Source organism: Astyanax mexicanus, chromosome 4 (assembly GCF_023375975.1).
Source record: "Astyanax mexicanus isolate ESR-SI-001 chromosome 4, AstMex3_surface, whole genome shotgun sequence".
Taxonomy (NCBI): Eukaryota; Metazoa; Chordata; class Actinopteri; order Characiformes; family Acestrorhamphidae; genus Astyanax; species Astyanax mexicanus.
The window spans coordinates 31,495,383-31,515,000 of NC_064411.1; the positions used below are offsets into that span (position 1 = coordinate 31,495,383).

General features: G+C 41.9%; 1 protein-coding gene across 1 annotated transcript in view; it reads right to left on the reverse strand.

Annotated features, from left to right (window-relative positions):
• Window positions 1-19,618, reverse strand: part of LOC103039520 (neuroendocrine convertase 1) — a 48,622-nt gene that overhangs the window by 9,229 nt on the left and 19,775 nt on the right. The window contains exons 8-10 of the mRNA XM_022673174.2: window positions 8,498-8,608; window positions 8,307-8,400; window positions 7,795-7,980 (exon numbers count right to left, since the gene is read on the reverse strand). Of these exons, the coding sequence (XP_022528895.2) occupies window positions 7,795-7,980; window positions 8,307-8,400; window positions 8,498-8,608 (391 nt within the window). The remainder of the gene's footprint in view (window positions 1-7,794; window positions 7,981-8,306; window positions 8,401-8,497; window positions 8,609-19,618) is intronic.

A 19,618-nucleotide genomic window follows, 5' to 3' on the forward strand; every position in this document is an offset into this window, starting at 1 on the left:
TTCTAGACATGCTTGTTTTAAAAGCACAAGATGACGGTTCTAGATTTAATTGTTTTAATAGAACAAAATGAAAAGGGGTTCTAGGTTCTAGTTCTTGTTTTAACAGCAAAGGATAAAGAGGGTCATAGATGTTTTTATTTTCAATAGAACAAGATGAAGAGGGTGCTAAATGTTCTTGTTTTAATAAAACAAGATGAATACGATTCTAGATTTGCTAGTTTTAGTAGCACAAGATTAAGAGGGTTCTAGATGTTCTTATTTTTAATAGAAAAAGATGAAGAGAGTTCTAGTTGTTCTTGTTTTAACAGTGCAAGATAAAGAGGGGGTCTAGATGTTCTTGATTTAATAGCATGAGATAAAGAAGGTTCTAGATGTTCTTGATTAATTAGCATGAGATACAGAAGGTTCTATAGATGTGCTTGTGTTAATAGCACAAGATGAAGAGGGTTCTAGATGTGCTTGTTTTAATAGAACAAGATGAAGAGGGTTCTAGATGTTCTTGATTTAACAGCACAGATGAGTGTTTGCTTGTTTTTACAGAGCAGAATGGACAGTTTTCTAGAAGTACTTGTTTTAATAGCACACGATGAAGAGGGTTGTAGAATTTTCTGGGTCCTAGATGTTCTTGTTTTAGTAGAACAAGTTGAAGAAGGTTCTAAATGTTCTTGTTTTAACAGCACAAGATGAGTATTTGCTTGTTTTATACAGAGCAGAATGGAGAGGGTTCTAGAAGTTCTTGCTTTAACAGTGCACGGTGAAGAGGGTCCTGGATGTTCTTATTTGAGTAGAATAAGAAGATGGTTCTAAATGTTCTTATTTTAATAGAACAAGATGAAGAGGGCTGTAGATAAAGAGGGCTGTAGATAAAGAAGGTTTTAGATGTGCTTGTTTGAATAGAACAAAATGAAAAGGGGTTCTAGATGTTCTTGTTTTAATAGCATGAGATAAAAAAAGGTTCTAGATGTGCTTGTTTTAATAGCACACAAGATAAAGAGGGTTCTAGATGTGCTTGTTCTTTTTACAGAGCAGAACGGAGAGGGTTCCTGGCCAGAGTATAATGTCCCACAGCGGAGGGCAGCATTGATTTGTTGTTGGTAAATAAACTGCTGGACACCACCAGCGGAGGATCGATAGTGTTTGTAGCATCACCAGGAGAGTGTTTTCTCTCTGCACTGAAACTCTCCTCACTTCCTGCAGAGTCAATAGCACAGAGCTGCAAAATTTAATTCTGCCTTCATTGCACCCATTCCCTTCTCCGTTCATTGATGAACTTTCAGTTAAAAGGTACATCCCAATGCAAGCAGTAGACCAGCATAGGCTCCCTAACATGGGATTGTTATAGTAGTCCCTTAAATTCATCTAAAACACGATATATTCAGAAACATAGCAAACCAAAAGTGTGATGTTCTGGGGTATACTCTATATAGGGGTATCAGCGAGCTGTCAACTGTGCACCATGTAGCTTGATTTAGCACGTGTCAGTGTGTCTTTTCTATCGTAACGACAGGAATAGTATGCCTTCAGCACATTAAAATGTGGAAAAGGAATGAACTTATTCTCTGAATTAATCATGGGTCTGCTTTGGCCATAACATGAACCATGAACCACTAATAAACCAATTCGCGTGTCACTTGCCATTCCCTTTAAGAGCCAGGTATGCTCTGACTTTGGCAGATGTGCTGACAGCATGTGCTGTTTTAACGGCGCAGTGCTTCTGCGCATCTCAGCAGAGCAAACTGACTGTTGCTCACCTGTGTTTTGTGTTGCCAAGATAGCAATATGCTAAAAATGTACCTGAACACACCTTAGTTCCAGACCACCATGACCATTGGCGTAGATATATTCACAAGCGTTTTTACTATTTGAACAATGCAGAGGCAAGGCGTGCAAATAGACTGTTACAGGTTTTCAAAGACTACTTTTAGGTAGTGTACCTCTCAGTGAGAGACATGCCTCTATGACTGAGGTATGGAATTGGGGTTTAGTGGAGTGTTCTGAAGCAGAGTATGGTAGCATGCTTTGATATGCATCGGAAAACATAATAAACCTTAATGAACATTTGCAGTACGTTCTCTAAAACACCCACTATAATCTACACAAATGAAATACATCCGTAAAAAAAAAAAAAAAACTCTTCACCCATGGCTTTGTTCCACTGTGTGCATGTCTGGATATGGAAGTAGAACTGCTATATTTCCTACATGTCTGAATGCCGGCAAAGCAAAGACATGCAGGCCTGGACACAACATTCAGAGGACAAAGAAAATTACACCCAGGGTCTGCAATAAGCAGAAAAGGACAGGGGGTAGATGTGTATTCAGAAAGTGTGTGTGAGAGAGAGAGAAAGAGAGAGTGTGGGGGGAGAGGGTGGGAGGGAGATTATGAGAGATGGATGGCTCTACACAGGGCGAGAAGAAGATTAGAGCAGGAGGAGATAGCAGGAGAGAGAGTGGAATGGAGAGTGGGCAAGATGTAGAAAGATATTATAGGGTGTAGAGAGAGAAAAAAGAGGGGGAGAGAGAGAGAGTGTTGCTGGGGCAAGCAGACTGCAATGAGGAGGGGGAGAGGGGAGACAGAGAGAGAGAGAGAGAGAGAGAGAGAGAGTGTAAGAGAGCGAGAGAGAGAGTTTGTGAGTGTCTGTGCTAGCCGAGCTCATGCTGTGTGTACATATGTAGAGCAGCAGGAGAGAGTGTGAGATGCTGGCTCCAGGCCAAAATCCCTACATCAATCATTCACAACACACACACACACACACACACACGCAACTACTCTAAATACACTCCAAATAATACACTCCACAACACACAAATGTACTACAATTCAATAGTACTAATATATAAAATCTAATTTATGTTAAGAGCAGCTTTCATACGATTATACATATTTCTACTAGTATAAGCAATACACCCTAAAATGCTAATTTACTGACGTTTTGTGGAGTCAATGCCTTATTGTCAGTTAGGCGATGGTGGCACAAGAAGGACCAGCTCCATAATTTCTAGATGGTGTAGATGATGCATAATGTTATGGCTGATAAGTGTATACCTCACTATACCCACACTGTCCATCCTCCTACAGTATGCGACTAAACCCCACTACACCCTAAACCATGTTACTCAACATCTATATATTCCAATATGAGCAAGTCCAAAATACTGTACAATTATACATCCCATTATACCCCATACCATTCTACTATTCCATTAGTAGAGCTTAGGACCAAGGCTTGTGTCAAATACCAGGCTTCTGCCTAGCACCAGGTTTCTGCCCAGCCACAGGCCCCTTCCCAGTCAAAGGATTCTTCCCAGCCACAGGCTTCTGCTCAGCCACAGGCTTTTGCCCAGCCACAGGCTTTTGCCCAACCCTAGGTTTCTGCCCCAAGACCAGGCTTCTGCCTAGTGCCAGGCTTCTGCCCAGCCACAGGCTTCTGCCCAGCCACAGGCCCAAGATACACCACACCATTTTACTATTCTAATAGAAATGACCAGCACCAAGATTCTGCCCATCACCAAGACTCCGCCCAGCATCAGGCTTCTGACCAGCAACAAGCTTCTGCTCAGCCATAGGCTTCTGCACAGCACCAGGTCTGTGCCCAGCACCAGGCTTCTCCCATCAACAGGGTTCTGCACAGGCCCAAGATTCTGCCCAGCCACAGGCTTCTGCCTAGTGCCAGGCTTGTGCCCAGCCACAGTCTTCTGCCAGCCACAGGCTTTTGGACAGCCCCAGAATTTTGCCTAGTGCCAAAGTGGTGGCCAGGTTTCACAGGTTTCTGCCTAGCACCAGGCTTCTGCCCAGCCACAGGCTTCTGCCCAGCCACAAGCAGGTTTTGGCATAGTGCCAAGCTTGTGCACAGCCACAGGCTTCTGCCCAGCCACAGGCTTCTGCCTTGCAACAGGCTTCTGTCTAGCCACAGGCTTCTGCCCAGCCACAGGATTCTGCCCAGCCACATACTTCTGCCCAGCCACAAGCTTCTGCCCAGCCACAGGCTTTTGCCCAGCCACAGGCTTTTGCCCATGACCAGGCTTCTGCCTAGTGCCAGGCTTTTGGACAGCCCCAGGCTTTTAGACAGCCCCAGGTATCTGCTGAACCACAGAATTCTGCCTAGTGCCAAGCTTGTGCCCAGGTTTCACAGGTTTCTGTCTAGACACAGGCTTCTGCCTAGCACCAGGCTTCTGCCCAGCCACAGGATTCTGCCCAGCCACAAGCAGGTTTTGGCATAGTGCCAAGCTTGTGCACAGCCACCGGCTTCTGGTTTCTGCCCAGCACCAGGCTTCTGCCTAGTGTGAGGCTTGTGCCCTGCCACAGGCTTCTTTCCAGCACCAGGCTTCTGCCCAGCACCAGGCTTGTGTACAAGCTTAAGATTCTGCAAAGTACCAGGTATTTGCCCAGCACCAGGCTTCTGCCCAGCCATAAGCTTCTGCCCAGCCACAAGCTTTTACCCAGTTACCAATTTCACCACTATACTCTGTTATATCTTACAATATGTCCCTTATAGGCCTCCATACACACACTTTCTGTGAACTTTGAAATCTACAAAAAGCAATTAAACCAGAAATACCCAAACATGGTCTCCTCAAATTATGCAAATATATGCAGATATATGCACCTCTAAAAATCTACCGTGGGCCAGTGTGTGTTCATGGTGATGCTGGTGTTTGAGTAGGTCAACAGTGAGCAAACAGACGTGTGTGTGTGTGTGTTTATGTGTATGAGAGAAAGCGTGTATTATACAGTATGTGGTGTGTGTTTTGTGTGTTAATAGAAGTGCAGTTCCTGCTGTTGCAGATGCTGTGTAATTGGCCACAAAGGAGAAAGTAAATCTGTAGGAGACGGTATATACGTGTGTGAATGTTTGTGTGTTTATGTGCGTGTGCATATGTGTGTGTGCTTCTATCCCTTTCATCTTCAAAGCCGACTAACAATTCCTCTATTTTTAGCTTTCATCCATTCTTTGTCTGTTTATCTTTTTGTCTCTCAGACAAACACACACTATCTATAATACATATGTACTTTATACAATCCCAAATCAGAAGAAGTTGGGACAGTATGGAAAATGCACTCAGGATTGCTTATATTTTCTCTGATATTTATTTAATTTCACTGCACAGTATGGACCAAATATGCTTAATGTTTTATATTGTCAACTTTACATTACATTTATTAATATACATCCAATCCTGCATTTTAGATCTGCAAAACATTCCAAGAAAAAGTTGGGACATTGTACCACTTTGTTATTCGATATATATCGTTTAGCACTGGGGAGACGAAGCACACATGTTTCAGGTTTCCTCAAAACAAGTATTAAGCTGTTCAACAGTACAGGGTTATTTTTTCATTACAACGTTCTCCACACATTCTCTATTGGTGACTGTAGACACAGCAGTCCAGAATCTGTATCCTCAAGCTCATACCATAACTAACCCTGGCTTTGTTGTAAAATGTTCTGAGGAAAGCGCAGCAAATTGGTTCTGATACATCAGCTCACAGATGCCTTGTGCTGACTGACATCACCCCTAGGAGTGATGAGGGGAGAGAGTGCCATCTACCCACTCAGAGAGAGCAAGGCCAATTGTGCTCTCTCGGGGCTTTGGCAGCTAATGGCAAGCTGCATGACAAGGATTCAAACCAATAATCTCCCAATAATAGTGGCAGCGCTTTAGACCGGTGGAAAAGATAATTAAGGTGTAGGATCGGGATAATTAAGGCATAGAATTATGCCATGTCTCACTGCAGAGACTCCAAAATATCTCCATAATTCATTTCAAGATATACAATTAAAAGACACCAACTCACTCTCCATTTTCTTACAAAAGATTATGCTTGGATTGGAGCTTCGTGGGCATTAATTTACAGAAAAACAAGCTTTAATATTCTCTGGCTACAACTTAATTATCTCGTTCCTTAATTATCTCATTTTCACGCATTAGGATCTCATTCCCACAAGTAAATAAGTTGTGGCTATGCCTTAGAAGTCGTGACCATGCCTATAATAAGTCTCATTTCCACGCATTTTTTTAACATGATGTAACCTTGTGGGCTCAGTACAGGATAGAGTAAACCAAGATACTAATCAGAGATCATACATGGTATAGCAAACAGGCATGGGAATGTTTGGCATGCAATGACATATGTTGGCAATACTTCGCAACAATTGAGTGAAACAAAGGGGAATTTATACAAAGGCGTATTGGTAGAAAACATGTAAACAACACAATCAGTACTAAGGATACTATGATGCAGAGGCGTGCAGACATAGACATCAACTCTGCCCTTTATCAACCAAAGTGCCCTTTTGAAACTTCGTTTTTTTTTTTTTATATTATTATTATTAAGATTTTACTAAGGGCCGGTTTGAAATGATCTTTTGAAAACCTGAGCAATTAAAAACGAGTGAAAACAGAATGCCCTGAAATCAGCTCGCACACACCCGACCGCTCTCTTCCTCCGTCACGTGACCCCGCGCGATCGCGTGCAAGGCACACTAGATGCGCTGCAGCAGCAGTTCAGTTCAGCGAGTCTTCGGCACAGCACGCACGGCAACAGATAGGCTTCTTCTCCCCCGTGTCCCACCAGCCAGGTAACATACACATCAAGTAATATCGTACCGTTTGCCTTCTTAGCCCAACGTGAAATCATTTTGTCGTGCAGTAAAATGTCTCATACAGCACCAAACTACTAAGCATCTTTAGCCGACTGGTCACCAGATAAACTAGCCGCTCTAGCCCAAATCAATGATAGATAACTTTTTTTTTTTCATAATGAAGTGTTCCACATGTGCTAAAAAGTGCCCTTTTTCCCCCCTGAGCACTTGCCCCCCAAAATGTCTTTGCACGCCACTGCTGTGATGGCACGAATTATATCTGAGTGGTTGGTGTACAACACATATCAGAGGGAGGTCATTTATGGGAAAGGGAGTTCCTGGAATCATTGAAGAAACAGGGGAAGCCAGAAAGCATGACATGCATGACAAATTATGGAGGTATTACTTCATAATACAGTTTTAACTAGTAGAAGCTCCCAGATATCAGATTTCAGATATCAGCGATGAATTTTTTCCTAGTAATAATACCAGATCTACAGCTCTATAAATTCAGTCTGACGAGTTACATTACCAGAACTACACATCTTTAATGTAATTCTGACTAGTCATGTGTTACCATTGATTTACAGTATATGGAATTTCACTTTCTCTTATCTTTAATTACATTTTTACCAGTATAAATGTAAAAAAAATGTCAAGGCTTGTACTGATGGTGTTATTTTAGATTAAAGAGGCAAGAAGTACTCACATTCATACAGTGTCTTGTAGAGGTGTAAAAAGCGTACCATGGATATATTTGTAGAGAACCATCACAGCTATTAATACACAGGTCCAGATTACGGTTTGTGCATGGCACATTTGTAAAGTTACTATTTGACAATATGGGAATTGTAGTCATGCCCCTCCACCACCCCTGCTCATCCCCCTTTCTTCCGTCTCCCTCTCCCTCTAGCCGCCATGTGTGGAGAGATGGACCCATATTCTTGGTGTTTTTATTTTGAAATGACTGAAAACAACCAAGTATTTTACCAATATTCTGGCTTTAACATCTTATTTCAGCTCATGACACTATGGTAGATTGGACATGCAGCAGAACGGAAAAAGTAAATACAATAAGAATAATACTTTTAAACATGGCTTCTATTTTACAGGCATAATGAAGTGGATATAAACCATGTTGACAAATATTTTGTTTTATTGGTTGGGCTTTGGGATGGATTGTTGTTTTAAGGTTAGATCAGTATACTTACAGTTAGTTTCCATGTTCCTTGTGGATTTTCACCCCAGTTTTGTATGGTCATCAGTGTCCAGTTCTTCAGACCCTCTGCCGAACGGTCATTGCTCCGCGTGCCCAGCAGTACCGAGTGTGTTTCGGCTGGAGACACCAGCTTCACACTCAGATCACCACGGCACACACTGCTGATGTTCACCGTCACCTGTCGGGAAGTGTGTGTTTTAGAAAGAGAGAGAGAAAGAGAGAGAGTCTACAGAATAGATTCTTTAAAAGGCTCTTCACATCTGTATCATTTAAGGCAAAACCAGTTATTTAAGGGGTTAAATATTATACAATATAATTGAATCAAAACACGTTTTACAACTGATGTCACAAAGCAGCTTAACAGAAATCTGGTAGCAGGACAAATGAACCATAAAATCCCCTTTTAAATCACTAAAAGTGGTTCATCTAAAGAGCACATTCACCTCTCAGCAGCACTTTAGTCTTGGGTTCAAGTCCCTATCTGGGTGGATTTTTCATGTTTACCTGCACATGCTCCAGTGTGTTTATCTCATTATGCTGTCCCCTGCAGGCCTCCGACTGAACTGCCACACTGACCTCTTCACCAGCTGGAAGAATTCTAAAGAAGAGTTAAAAAAAAAAAAAAGCGCACTCTTTTTGCCACTCAAATTAACACACTCACAAAAACACATACTTGTCTGTTTTCCAGAACTTACTGAACAGGCTGAAGGGTCACAGTCTGCTCACACTTCCTCTGATCTGCAACTGAGTGAAAATTCACGGCCTTCTGCACCATCAGTGCAGCATCTAACAGACCAAACCCGTACCTACAGAGAAAGAAAATGAAAGAGAGAGAAACCCCTTGTTTCCAGTGTAACCCTTCCCTTTGGAAATTAATTGGGGGGACAACCATTCAAGCTCCTGATACAGATATAGCATTATTAGCAGTGGAGCGCTAATGTTCAACAATCTAGCTGCTGGTCAATTCGTTATCTTCAGGACAGTGCATGTCTTTGGAAATCTTACTAGATTGTATAATTTTTTTTTCATTCCACCTTAAATGATATAGCATCTGCTGTCTGTTTTCCACTATTTAAGGCAGAAAGGGTCAAGTTAGACAGCTAGTTACTAAAAGGAATTACTAGTATTTCTGTATGCTTGTTATAGTAAAAAGGCCCAATAAACACTTTAACTACACATTAAAATATGGTAATATTGTGGATATTGTAATTTCTAACAAGCGTTTCTTTGGTTGCTTGTGCAGCTATCTTGCCAGTGACCCTCTGTTTTGAGTGTTGCCACACCTGTTCTCAATCAAGAAATCACTTAAATAGGACCTGCCTGACAAAGTGAATCAGACCAAACGATCCTCAAAAGCTAGACATCTTGCTAATATCCAAAACAATTTAGGAACAAATGAGAAATTGAGATCTATCAGTCTGAAAATGGTTATAAAGCCATTCATGTTTTGGCACTCCAGTGATCCACAGTGAGAAAGTGAAACAGTGGTGAAGCTTCCCAGGAGTGGCCGGCCAATCAAAATTACCCCAAGAGTGCAGTGACATCTCATCCAAGAGGTCAGAAAAACCCCCACAACAACATCCAAAAAACTGCAGGCCTCACTTGCCTCAGTTAAGGTCAGCGTTCATAACTCTACCCTAAGAAAGAGACTTGGCAAAAAATGCCTGCATGGCAGAGTTCCTAGACGAAAACTACTGCTGGGCAAAAAGAACATCGTCTTAATTTTGCAAGAAAACATCTTGATTATGCCTAAGATCTTTTGGAAAATACTCTGTGGACAGAGGGACAACACTTGAACATTTTAGAAGGTGTGTGTCCCGTTACATCTGGTGTAAAAGTGACAGCGCTTTTCAGAAAAAAGAACATTATACCCACATTACAACATGGTGGTGGTAGTGTGATGGTCTGGGGCTGTTTTGCTGCGTCAGGACCTGGATGACGTGCTGTGACAGGTGGAACCATGCATTCCACTGTCTCCCAAAAGTCATGAAGGAGCCAACATTATTTCACAATACTGTGAAAGACTCATTGCAAGTTATCGCAAACACTTGATTGCAGTTTGTGCTGCTAAGAGTGGCAAAACCAGTTATTAGGTTTAGGGTAAAAACTATTTTTCACACCTCAGTACGAATTAACTGCATAATCTCTCTCAAAAGGGAATCCACCACAGGTCTAGTGCCTCTGCTGGCTGGTTGCAGTATGATGTGTAGCTCCACCCATCTCCATATGTTACAATGACAAAACAGCAGGTCTATCAAACAAGTGGGTGAGTCTAGCTATACCTCTAGTCTTTGCTGAGCCACTCAACAGCATGGTGAACATTATTGGCTTCATTTCTATAGAAAGGAAAGGAATGAAACCATGGTATTTAAGCTTAAATACAGTCACTGGTATGAACCTTTGAGTCATTAGACAAGCACACACACACTAACTGGTCTCCAGCTGTATGTACAGGCAGCAAGTCATGAGATCTGAGATGATGGCGTTCCTCCAACACAATCACCCTCTATTCTCACTCTCAGCAGTAATTACACACAGGCCTGATTTACACACCGGCCGAATCAGACTCTATTATTCACACACCGCTAAAGAGCCACACACACCAACACAGAGTCAGGACTACAGCTAAACACACTCACACACACCGAGGTAAGGTGTTATGTGCATATCAGGGATTGCTGTGCTAATGAGCTGTGATTAGGCTGGTGGTCCAGAACGAGAAACGGATCTAACAGCATCTAAAATTAAGCTGATGAAACACACACACACAGGCACACACACACTCATGGGTTTATCTAAGAAGTCCAAAACACAGATTATACTGAATCACTTATCCTAGATCCTGGATGTGTGTGTCCTGGATAAGTATTTGTCCTCCAGTATTCCTGGAACAGTGTTCCTGGACCAGCTGCCATGAATCAATAGTCTTGGATTTGTGTTCCCTTGATCAGTGTTTATTTCTCCAGTATTCTTGGATCAGTGTTCCTGGATCAGTACTAGCTCCAGATCAGTTGTCTCGGATCAGTATTAGTGGATGAGTTCTTCCATCCAGGTCAGTTACATTGGATCAGTGCTTGCTTCTAGATCAGTTGTCTTGATCAGTGTTCCTGGAACAGTACTTGCTCCAGATCAGTTGTCCTAGATCATTAACCCTGGATCTTTATTCCTGGATCAGTTCCTCCATACAGATGAGTTGTCTAGGATCATTAGCCCTGGATCAGTGTTCCTGGATCAGTTACTTTATCCAGATCAGTTATCTTGGATCAGTAATCCTGGATCAGTACTTGCTTCCAGATCAGTTATCTTGGATCAGTAATCCTGGATCAGTACTTGCTTCCAAATCAGTTATCTTGGCTCAGTGTTCCAGGATCAGTTCTTTTATCCAGATCAGTTATCTTGGCTCAGTGTTCCAGGATCAGTTCTTTTATCCAGATCAGTTATCTTGGATCAGTGATCCTGGATCAGTTATTTTATCCAGATCGGTTATCTTGGATCAGTTATTTTACCCAGATCAGTTATCTTGGATCAGTAATCCTGGATCAGTGTTCCTTGATTAGTACTTGCTTCCAGATCAGTTGTCTGGATCAGTGTTCCTGAATCAGTTTTTTCATCCAGATCAGTTGTCCTGGATCATTAGCCTTGGATCAGTGTTGATGTGTCAGTTCTTTTATCCAGATCAGTTAACTTGGATCAGTAGTCCTGGATCAGTACCTGCTCCCAGATCAGTTGTCTGGATTAGTGTTCCTCGATCAGTACCTGCTTCCAAATCAGTTATCTTGGATCAGTAGTCCTGGATCAGTACCTGCTTCCAGATCAGTTATCTTGGATCAGTAGTCCTGGATCAGTACCTGCTTCCAGATCAGTTGTCTGGATTAGTGTTCCTGGATGAGTTCTTTCATCCAGGTCAATTATCTTGGATTAGTAGTCCTGGATCAGTGTTCCTGGATGAGTTCTTTCATCCATGTCAATTATCTTGGATCAGTAATCCTGGATCAGTGTTCCTGGATCAGTACTTGCTTCCAGATCAGTTGTCTTAAATTATTAGCCCTGGATCAATATTACTGGATCAGTTGTTCTATCCAGATCAGTTGTCCTGGATCATTAGCCCTGGATCAGTATTACTGGATCAGTATTTCCAGATAAATGTTCTAGATCAGTGTTTTGTCTCCAATATTCCTGGGTCAGTGTTCTGGGATCAGTACTTGCTTCCAGATCAGTAGTGGATCTATGTTTTGTTCCTGGATGAGTGTTTTTCTTCCAGTTCTCCTGGATAAAGGTTCCTGGATTAGTAGGTTTCCTTGTGTTTGGATCAGGGTCCCTGGATATGTGTTTGCTTATATATATATCAGATGTCCTTATTATGTCCTTAGAAGTCCTACATAAGTGTTTTGTATATCCAAAAAGAAGCTCCAGTAACACTAAAATCCAATATGATGTTCCGAAAACACTAATGTAGAGAATGAAGTTGTAATAATTTTAATGTCCAACGTATATTTCTAATAACATTAATATTCAACAAAAAGTTCTAATAACATCCAGAATGAAGTTTGAAAAAAAAAAGGACTTCATAAACTAAACCCTAGCTTTCAGAATCTGAGTATCAGTAAGAGGGTATAAGAGTACACTGTAATGTGCTGCTGCCAGATGTAACTAATTAGGCTTATTAAGTAATTAAGACAAGAGAGTCTTAATTAAATACATACAGAAACACACAGGGGCTTCTGGGGCTTTGACACTGTATTCTTGCTTCAATTCATTTGTAAATGTGGGTCTTTAAAAAAGTATGGTTATTTATACCAGGGCTTTTGGTGTGTGAGTGTGTTAATGTGTGTGTGTGCGTGTTATTTGCTATGTAAAAGAGTCTAAAAGCAGGTGCTACTCCTTCTCACACTGATTCACTAATTTAGTCTGATGCACTTTTACTTTGTTTAGGTCTGATTCAATCTGATTTACACTGATTTAAATAGATTCACTTAGATTCATACTAATTCATTTTGATGCATACTAATTCATTTGGATTTACACTGATTTAAATAGATTCACTCTGATTCACTATGATGCATACTGCATCAATCTGATTTACACTGATTTAAATGGATTCACTTTGATTTATACTGATTCACTTTGATGCATACGTATTCAGTTTGATTTAAATCGATCCATTCTGATTCATACTGATTCACTTTGATGCATACTGATTCAATCTGATTTACACTGATTTAAATTAATTCACTATGATTCATACTGATTTACTCTGATGCGGGCCGGTACTTTGAGACCCCTGGTCTAAATCAAATTGAAGCAGTATGCATCAGACACGGTTTCATACGGCCCCTCACGGGTTAACAAAATAAGCATACATCTGGCCCGCAATTCAATTTAATTATTTATGCTTTATTATGTTCGTTTTCATATTTTACCTTAACTTGTATTTTGGTGTGTGTGTGTTTTTTTTTTTTTTTTTTTGCTTACGCTGCGTTGCCCGCTTTAGTAGTCTTCAGTAGCCTTCAACAGTCTAACCTTGCAGCCGTGGTGTGTCCACTAAACTCCGTAGTTATAAACATCCTGAGGTTAGCAGTGCGCTAACTGACCTGTTTATAATATAATCCGAGCAGTGACTCCGGGACGGCTGCTCTAAACTGCTGCTGTTAGCTGCTCGGGCTGAAAGATGAGCTGTAGAGAGCTGTATTATCCGGATAGTGGGGTTATTTTATTTCATACACAGAAGAACTTAAAAAATTTTAAAAACGCTCCAGACTGGCTCAGCTGAGCCCTGTAGCCCGTGGCTGGGCTGTAGCTCTGACTAAGTAAAGACTGCGGGCTTGTGCTGCAGCTGCTGCAGCTCCGACTAGTGGTTGGATGAGGAACTGCTAAATCTGAGGAAATGCTAAATCTGTCAAATGTTCTTAACAGCTCACAATTTTAGATTTTATATTTATTAAGCCTTATTTCAGTATCAAACGTTTTGATCAAAGTTAATATAACTTGTATTTTATGTCATTTCTATTCACTTGACTAGTTTGGTTCTTGATTGATGGAGGTTTTGGATTTCATAACATGACAAATTAAAAGGATTTATGTTAATAGAGCAACAAGCAAACATTTTTCCATGCAACTGTAATATTTGATTGAATAAATAATATATTGAGAGTTATTTAACATTAAGGAGTAATTACATTCATTTTATATTACATCTGGTTACATTTTCTTATTTATAAGTTACATCTTGCCCTCAGAGGACAGCCAATATGCCAATGTGGCCCTCGGCCAAAATGAGTTTGACACCCCTGATTTAGACTGATTTAAATGGATTTCCTCTGATTCACTTTGATGCGCACTACTTCAATCTGATTTAGACTGATTTAAATGGATTCACTCTGATTCACTTTGATGCACACTACTTCAACTTGATTAACACTGATTTAAATTGATTCACATAGATTTATAATGATACATTTTCATTTAACATTGAATCACTTTGATTCACTCTAATTTACACTGATTCACTCTGATTTGCACTGATTTCTACTAAATAACACTGGTTTAGTTCATACTGATTTGCACTGTGTGAACTAAACTGTTTAAACTGATTTGCTCTGATTCACTCTGATTCACTGTGATTCATACTAATTCACACTGATTCAGTAATTTACTCTGAATACATTACACTTTGTTCATGTGCACTGATTACAGTTATCCTTGCTGATTTGCACAGATTCACAATGATTCACTCTGATTCACACTGATCTATTCTTGACCACTCTGATTTGCACCGATTTACTATGATTCAGTCTGGATTTGTATCCTTTGACAGTTTTTCATTTAAAGTCATTGAGCTCTTGATGTCAGTCCATTCATAACGATATGTTTGATCTTATACATTTAGTTAGCAGTAGGAGTGGCTAAAACCGCTTCAGTAAGAATAAGTATTCAGATCAGAGATTTATTGGGTCATTTTTCAGTGTGTGTGTGTGTGTGTTTGTTATGGTGTGTGAAACTGTAGGGAATTGGCGCTGTGAGGGAGTTAATTGTATGGAGTCGTAAATTAATCAGAGAAAAGCAGCAGACGGAGAGATTATTTACAAATTTCTTGGATTTATCCCGCACCCCCCACCCCCCCAGCAAAACATTAGAAATGCTGCTTGGCATGAATTATGCATTACAGGGTGCTGTGTGTGTGTGTGTGTGTGTGTGTGTGTGTGTGTGTGTGTGTGTGTTTGTGTGTGTGTGTGAGTCTCAGGACCCCCCTCAGAGACAACCCCACCCCTCTGCAGGAAGCTGAATCGCTCCACTTCCCCTCTTCCCCTGGGCATAAGAGTGTGTCACACACACACAAACACACATAGCCCACTTTTTTTTGGCTGGCCTGCCAATCAAACACACACACACATACACACACACACTATTCATTTATTTTCAATTCATTTCTACACCAATCTCTCTTTGCCCTGTACAAAAAACTTACCTGGTTTTAATGAAATAGATGGTGTTATAGTTCTGTAGGCTAAATGGATAGTACTAAACAATTATTGGCTGAATGGGCAGGGCTATAAACTGCTGTAGGCTGGATGGGTGGGGCTATAAACCGCTGTAGGCTGAATGGGTGGGCTGTAAACTGCTGTAGGCTGAATGGGTGGGCTGTAAACTGCTGTAGGCTGAATGGGTTGGGCTATAATCTGCTATAGGCTGAATAGTTTTGGCTATAAACTGCTGTAGGCTGAATGGGCGGGGCTATAAACTGCTGTAGGCTGAATGGGAGGGACTATAATCTGCTGTAGGCTGAATAAGTGGGACTATAAACTGCTGAAGGCTGAATGAGTGGGGCTATAAACTGCTGTAGGCTGAATGGGTTGGGATATAATCTGCTGTAGGCTGAATAAGTGGGACTATAAACTGCTGTAGGCTGAATGGGTTGGGATATAAACTGCTGAAGGCTGAATGGGTGTGGCTATATTCTATAGTAGGCTTGATGGGCTGGGGTTATAAACTCCTGTAGGCTAAATAGTTTTGGCTATAAACTGATGTAGGCTGAATTGTTGTGGCTATAAACTGCTGTAGGCTGAATGGATGGGGCTATAAACTGGTGTAGATTGAATAGGTGGGGCTATAAACTGCTGTAGGCTGAATGGGTGGGGCTATAATCAGCTGTAGGCTGAATGGGTGTGGCTATTTTCTATAGTAGGCATTTCAGGCAGGACAGAATAAAGCTGTGGACTTTCCCTTTAACAATTAGCTGCTGGGTTCTGCTTCCTATATACTGTGTTATTCTCTCTCTCTCTCTCTCTCTCTCTCTCTCTCTCTCTCTCTCTCTCTCTGGGTGAAACAGGGGGTTATGAAAAATAATAAATTTTCTCCGCTACATTAACTGGGATGTAAATCGTCAGGCAATTATGTTTTAATGCCCTGTTAACAGGATGAGTAATTGGGGCCGACATTAGCGGGGCTGATCACTCTTGCTGTGCCGCTCTGGACACTCAGCGTATGTGTGTGTGTTATAGAACCGAAAAAATCTCTATTCTGAACACACACACACACACACACACACACACACACACACAGCAGTACAGAAACTCTCTTCAGAATCAGTTGAAGGGAGGGCTTAATGATGCTGGGATCTGTTGATTGGTTGGCCATGCTGTGCTATTGCAGCAATAGGCTGGTATCTAGTGTGCTAACACCAATGTATAAATGTTGGTACCAATGGATGCTGCTGGTAGCCAGTGTGCTAAAGCTGTGGTAGAGATGTGGGATTAAGCTGGTAGCCAGTGTGCTAACTCTGTGGTAGCTAGCGGGCTAATTCTATGGTAGCAACATTAGATAAGGCCAGTAGCAATGTGAGAAGAGGCTGGTTGTCAGCATGGTAACACCATCGTAGTGAGGTGGGATAAGGCTGGTAGCCAGTGTGCTAATGCTGCATTAGTGATGTGGGATAAAGCTGGTAGTCAGCATGATAACACCATTGTAGTGATTAAGGATGAGGCTGGTAGAAAGCATGATAACACCATGGTAGTGATGTGGGATAAAGCTGGTAGTCAGCATGATAACACCATTGTAGTGATTAAGGATGAAGCTGGTAGTCAGCATGATAACACCATTGTTGTGATGTGGGATGATTGCCTGTGTTACCAGCTTTTTAACCACCTTTACCATCAAAAACCAGTTTAGTCCATCTAAACTCAGCAATGGCTGATCTTAGACTGTTTTTTTTCTGCAGGATTGGCTAGTGATTGGATAGGAAGATCACAATTTGTCTTCAAATGCAGTCTCTAAAGGATGAAGCACCTGAATTTGGTGCTCTCTCTCTCTCTCTCTCTCTCTCTCTCTTCTTCTCTGTCGTGTTTCACCTGCAGCAGATAGGAGGCTAACTCCAAAATTTATGAGCAATTAAACGATGTGAGGCATCTGTCAGCAGCGTGTGTGTTTTAAGGGTGGTACTAAAAGACAAGCTATATAGTTTTATGTGTGTTTTCTCTGGAGAGGAGGGAGGGTCATGTTCAGATTAGAGTTTATGTGCCTCAGTATGGAGCAGTATGTAGGATGTCTTTACCTGCAACAGTTCAGAGATCACACAATAAAATAAAGGGGTGTTGCAGTGGTGCGGTTTGAGAGTGGGTGTGGTTAAAAAAGGGGTGGGTGTGGTAGGACTATGTGTTAATGGGTCTGAGGGGCATAGGTTGGTTTGATTAGGGGTTGATGGGACAGGGTGTTTGATTAATAAAGGGTGTGGTTTGATACAGATAGGTGGGATGGGGTGTGGTTTGATAGGGTGGGTGGGATAGGGTGTGGTTTGATATGGGTGGGATAGGGTGTGGTTTGATAAGGGTGGGATAGGGTGTGGTTTGATAAGGGTGGGTGGGAGGAGGTGTGGTTTGATAAGGGTGGGTGGGATAGGGTGTGGTTTGATAAGGATGGAATGAGCTGTGGTTTGATAAGGGTGGGATAGGGTGTGGTTTGATAAGGATGGAATGAGGTGTGGATTGATAAGGGTGGGTGGGAGGAGGTGTGGTTTGATAAGGGTGTGTGGGAGGAGGTGTGGTTTGATAAGGGTGGGTGGGAGGAGGTGTGGTTTGATAAGGGATGGGCGGGGCAGATGTGTAATTTAATAAGAAGTTAATAAGGCAGATGTGTGGTTCGATAAGGAAAGCGTGGGGTAGGGGTGTGGTTTGATAAAGGTGGGTGGGATAGGGTGTGGTTTTGATAAGGGTGGGATGAGGTGTGGTTTGATAAGGGTGGGTGGGATGGGATGTGGTTTGATAAGGGTGGGTGGGATGTGGTTTGATAAGGGTGGGTGGGATAGGGTGTGGTTTTGATAAGGGATGGGCGGGGCAGATGTGTAATTTAATAAGAAGTTAATAAGGCAGATGTGTGGTTCGATAAGGAAAGCGTGGGGTAGGGGTGTGGTTTGATAAAGGTGGGTGGGATAGGGTGTGGTTTTGATAAGGGTGGGATGAGGTGTGGTTTGATAAGGGTGGGTGGGATGGGATGTGGTTTGATAAGGGTGGGTGGGATGTGGTTTGATAAGGGTGGGTGGGATAGGGTGTGGTTTTGATAAGGGTGGGATGAGGTGTGGTTTGATAAGGGTGGGATGAGGTGTGGTTTGATAAGGGTGGGTGGGATGGGATGTGGTTTGATAAGGGTGGGTGGGATGTGGTTTGATAAGGGTGGGTGGGATGGGGTTTGGTTTAATACGAGTGGGTGGGATTGGACAAGAAGTGTGAGTTCTAATTGGGTAGGCAAAGTAGGGGTGGAGCTTGATATGGGGTAGCAGTGTGGTTTCATAGAGAGTAGGATATGGGTGTGAAAGGGTGGGTATGATAGGGGTGTGGTTTCATAGGGGAAGGGAAGGGCATGAGTTGGATTCATTGGGTATAAAGGGTAGGGGCGGAGCTTGTTATTGGGTAGCAGTGTGGTTTCATAGAGAGTAGAATACAGCTGTATTGTATTGGGTGATTAGTATAGAGATGTGGTTTGATAAAGGACGGGTGTGATATGGGGTGGATTCATAGAGGAATGGTTTGATAAGGGGAGTTGTGTGGTCTGAAAAGGTTAAGGTGGGGTTTAATTAGTTGCTTTGACTGGGTATGTGGGTGTGGTTTAATAGAGGTGGGAAGGAGACTTTATTGAAAGGGGAATCTAGACCCAGGTCTAGAATCCTTGAAGAACCTTCATTTTATTTAACAGTGTAGAGAAGCAGACTATAGATGCTTAGCCTGTCTCAGCTGAGGAAAATCGTTGGATTGTCTTTGTTCAACTGCTCCTTTAAGGCCAATCAGAAGAGAGCAGAAAAGAGAGAGAGAGAGAGAGAGAGAGAGAGAGAAAGTGAGGGAGAGAGAGGAGTGTTAAATGATGGCCATTAAAGGCAGGCCATCGTTTCTGTGTGTGGAAGAGTGTTATTAATACTGACGTTCATGAAGCTTCTTAATTGATGTTTCATTGTGAACTGTGGTATCATCAAACACACCCTTGCATTACTGCTATTAGACACATGCACACACACACTCACACACACACCATGTGTGGATTGGAAGGCCAGGACTCATTTGCTTTCCTAATTACACCGTAATGTATGCCTAATTTGCGAACGGTGGTAATTAATTATTCTGAAATGCTCTGAATGTAAACATTCCAATAGTTCTATATACAGCACCGATCATTTTTCACAAAGTCTTTCACAGCAAGGAGTATAGCTCTCTCTCTCTCTTTCGTTCTCTCACCAATCTGCCATTCTCTCTGATACCCGCTCGGCCTGGTCGTCAGCGTGTCAGGTGCTTTGATCTCCCTGGTTCTCATTCCTCTCCTGTAATTATCCCTCCTCT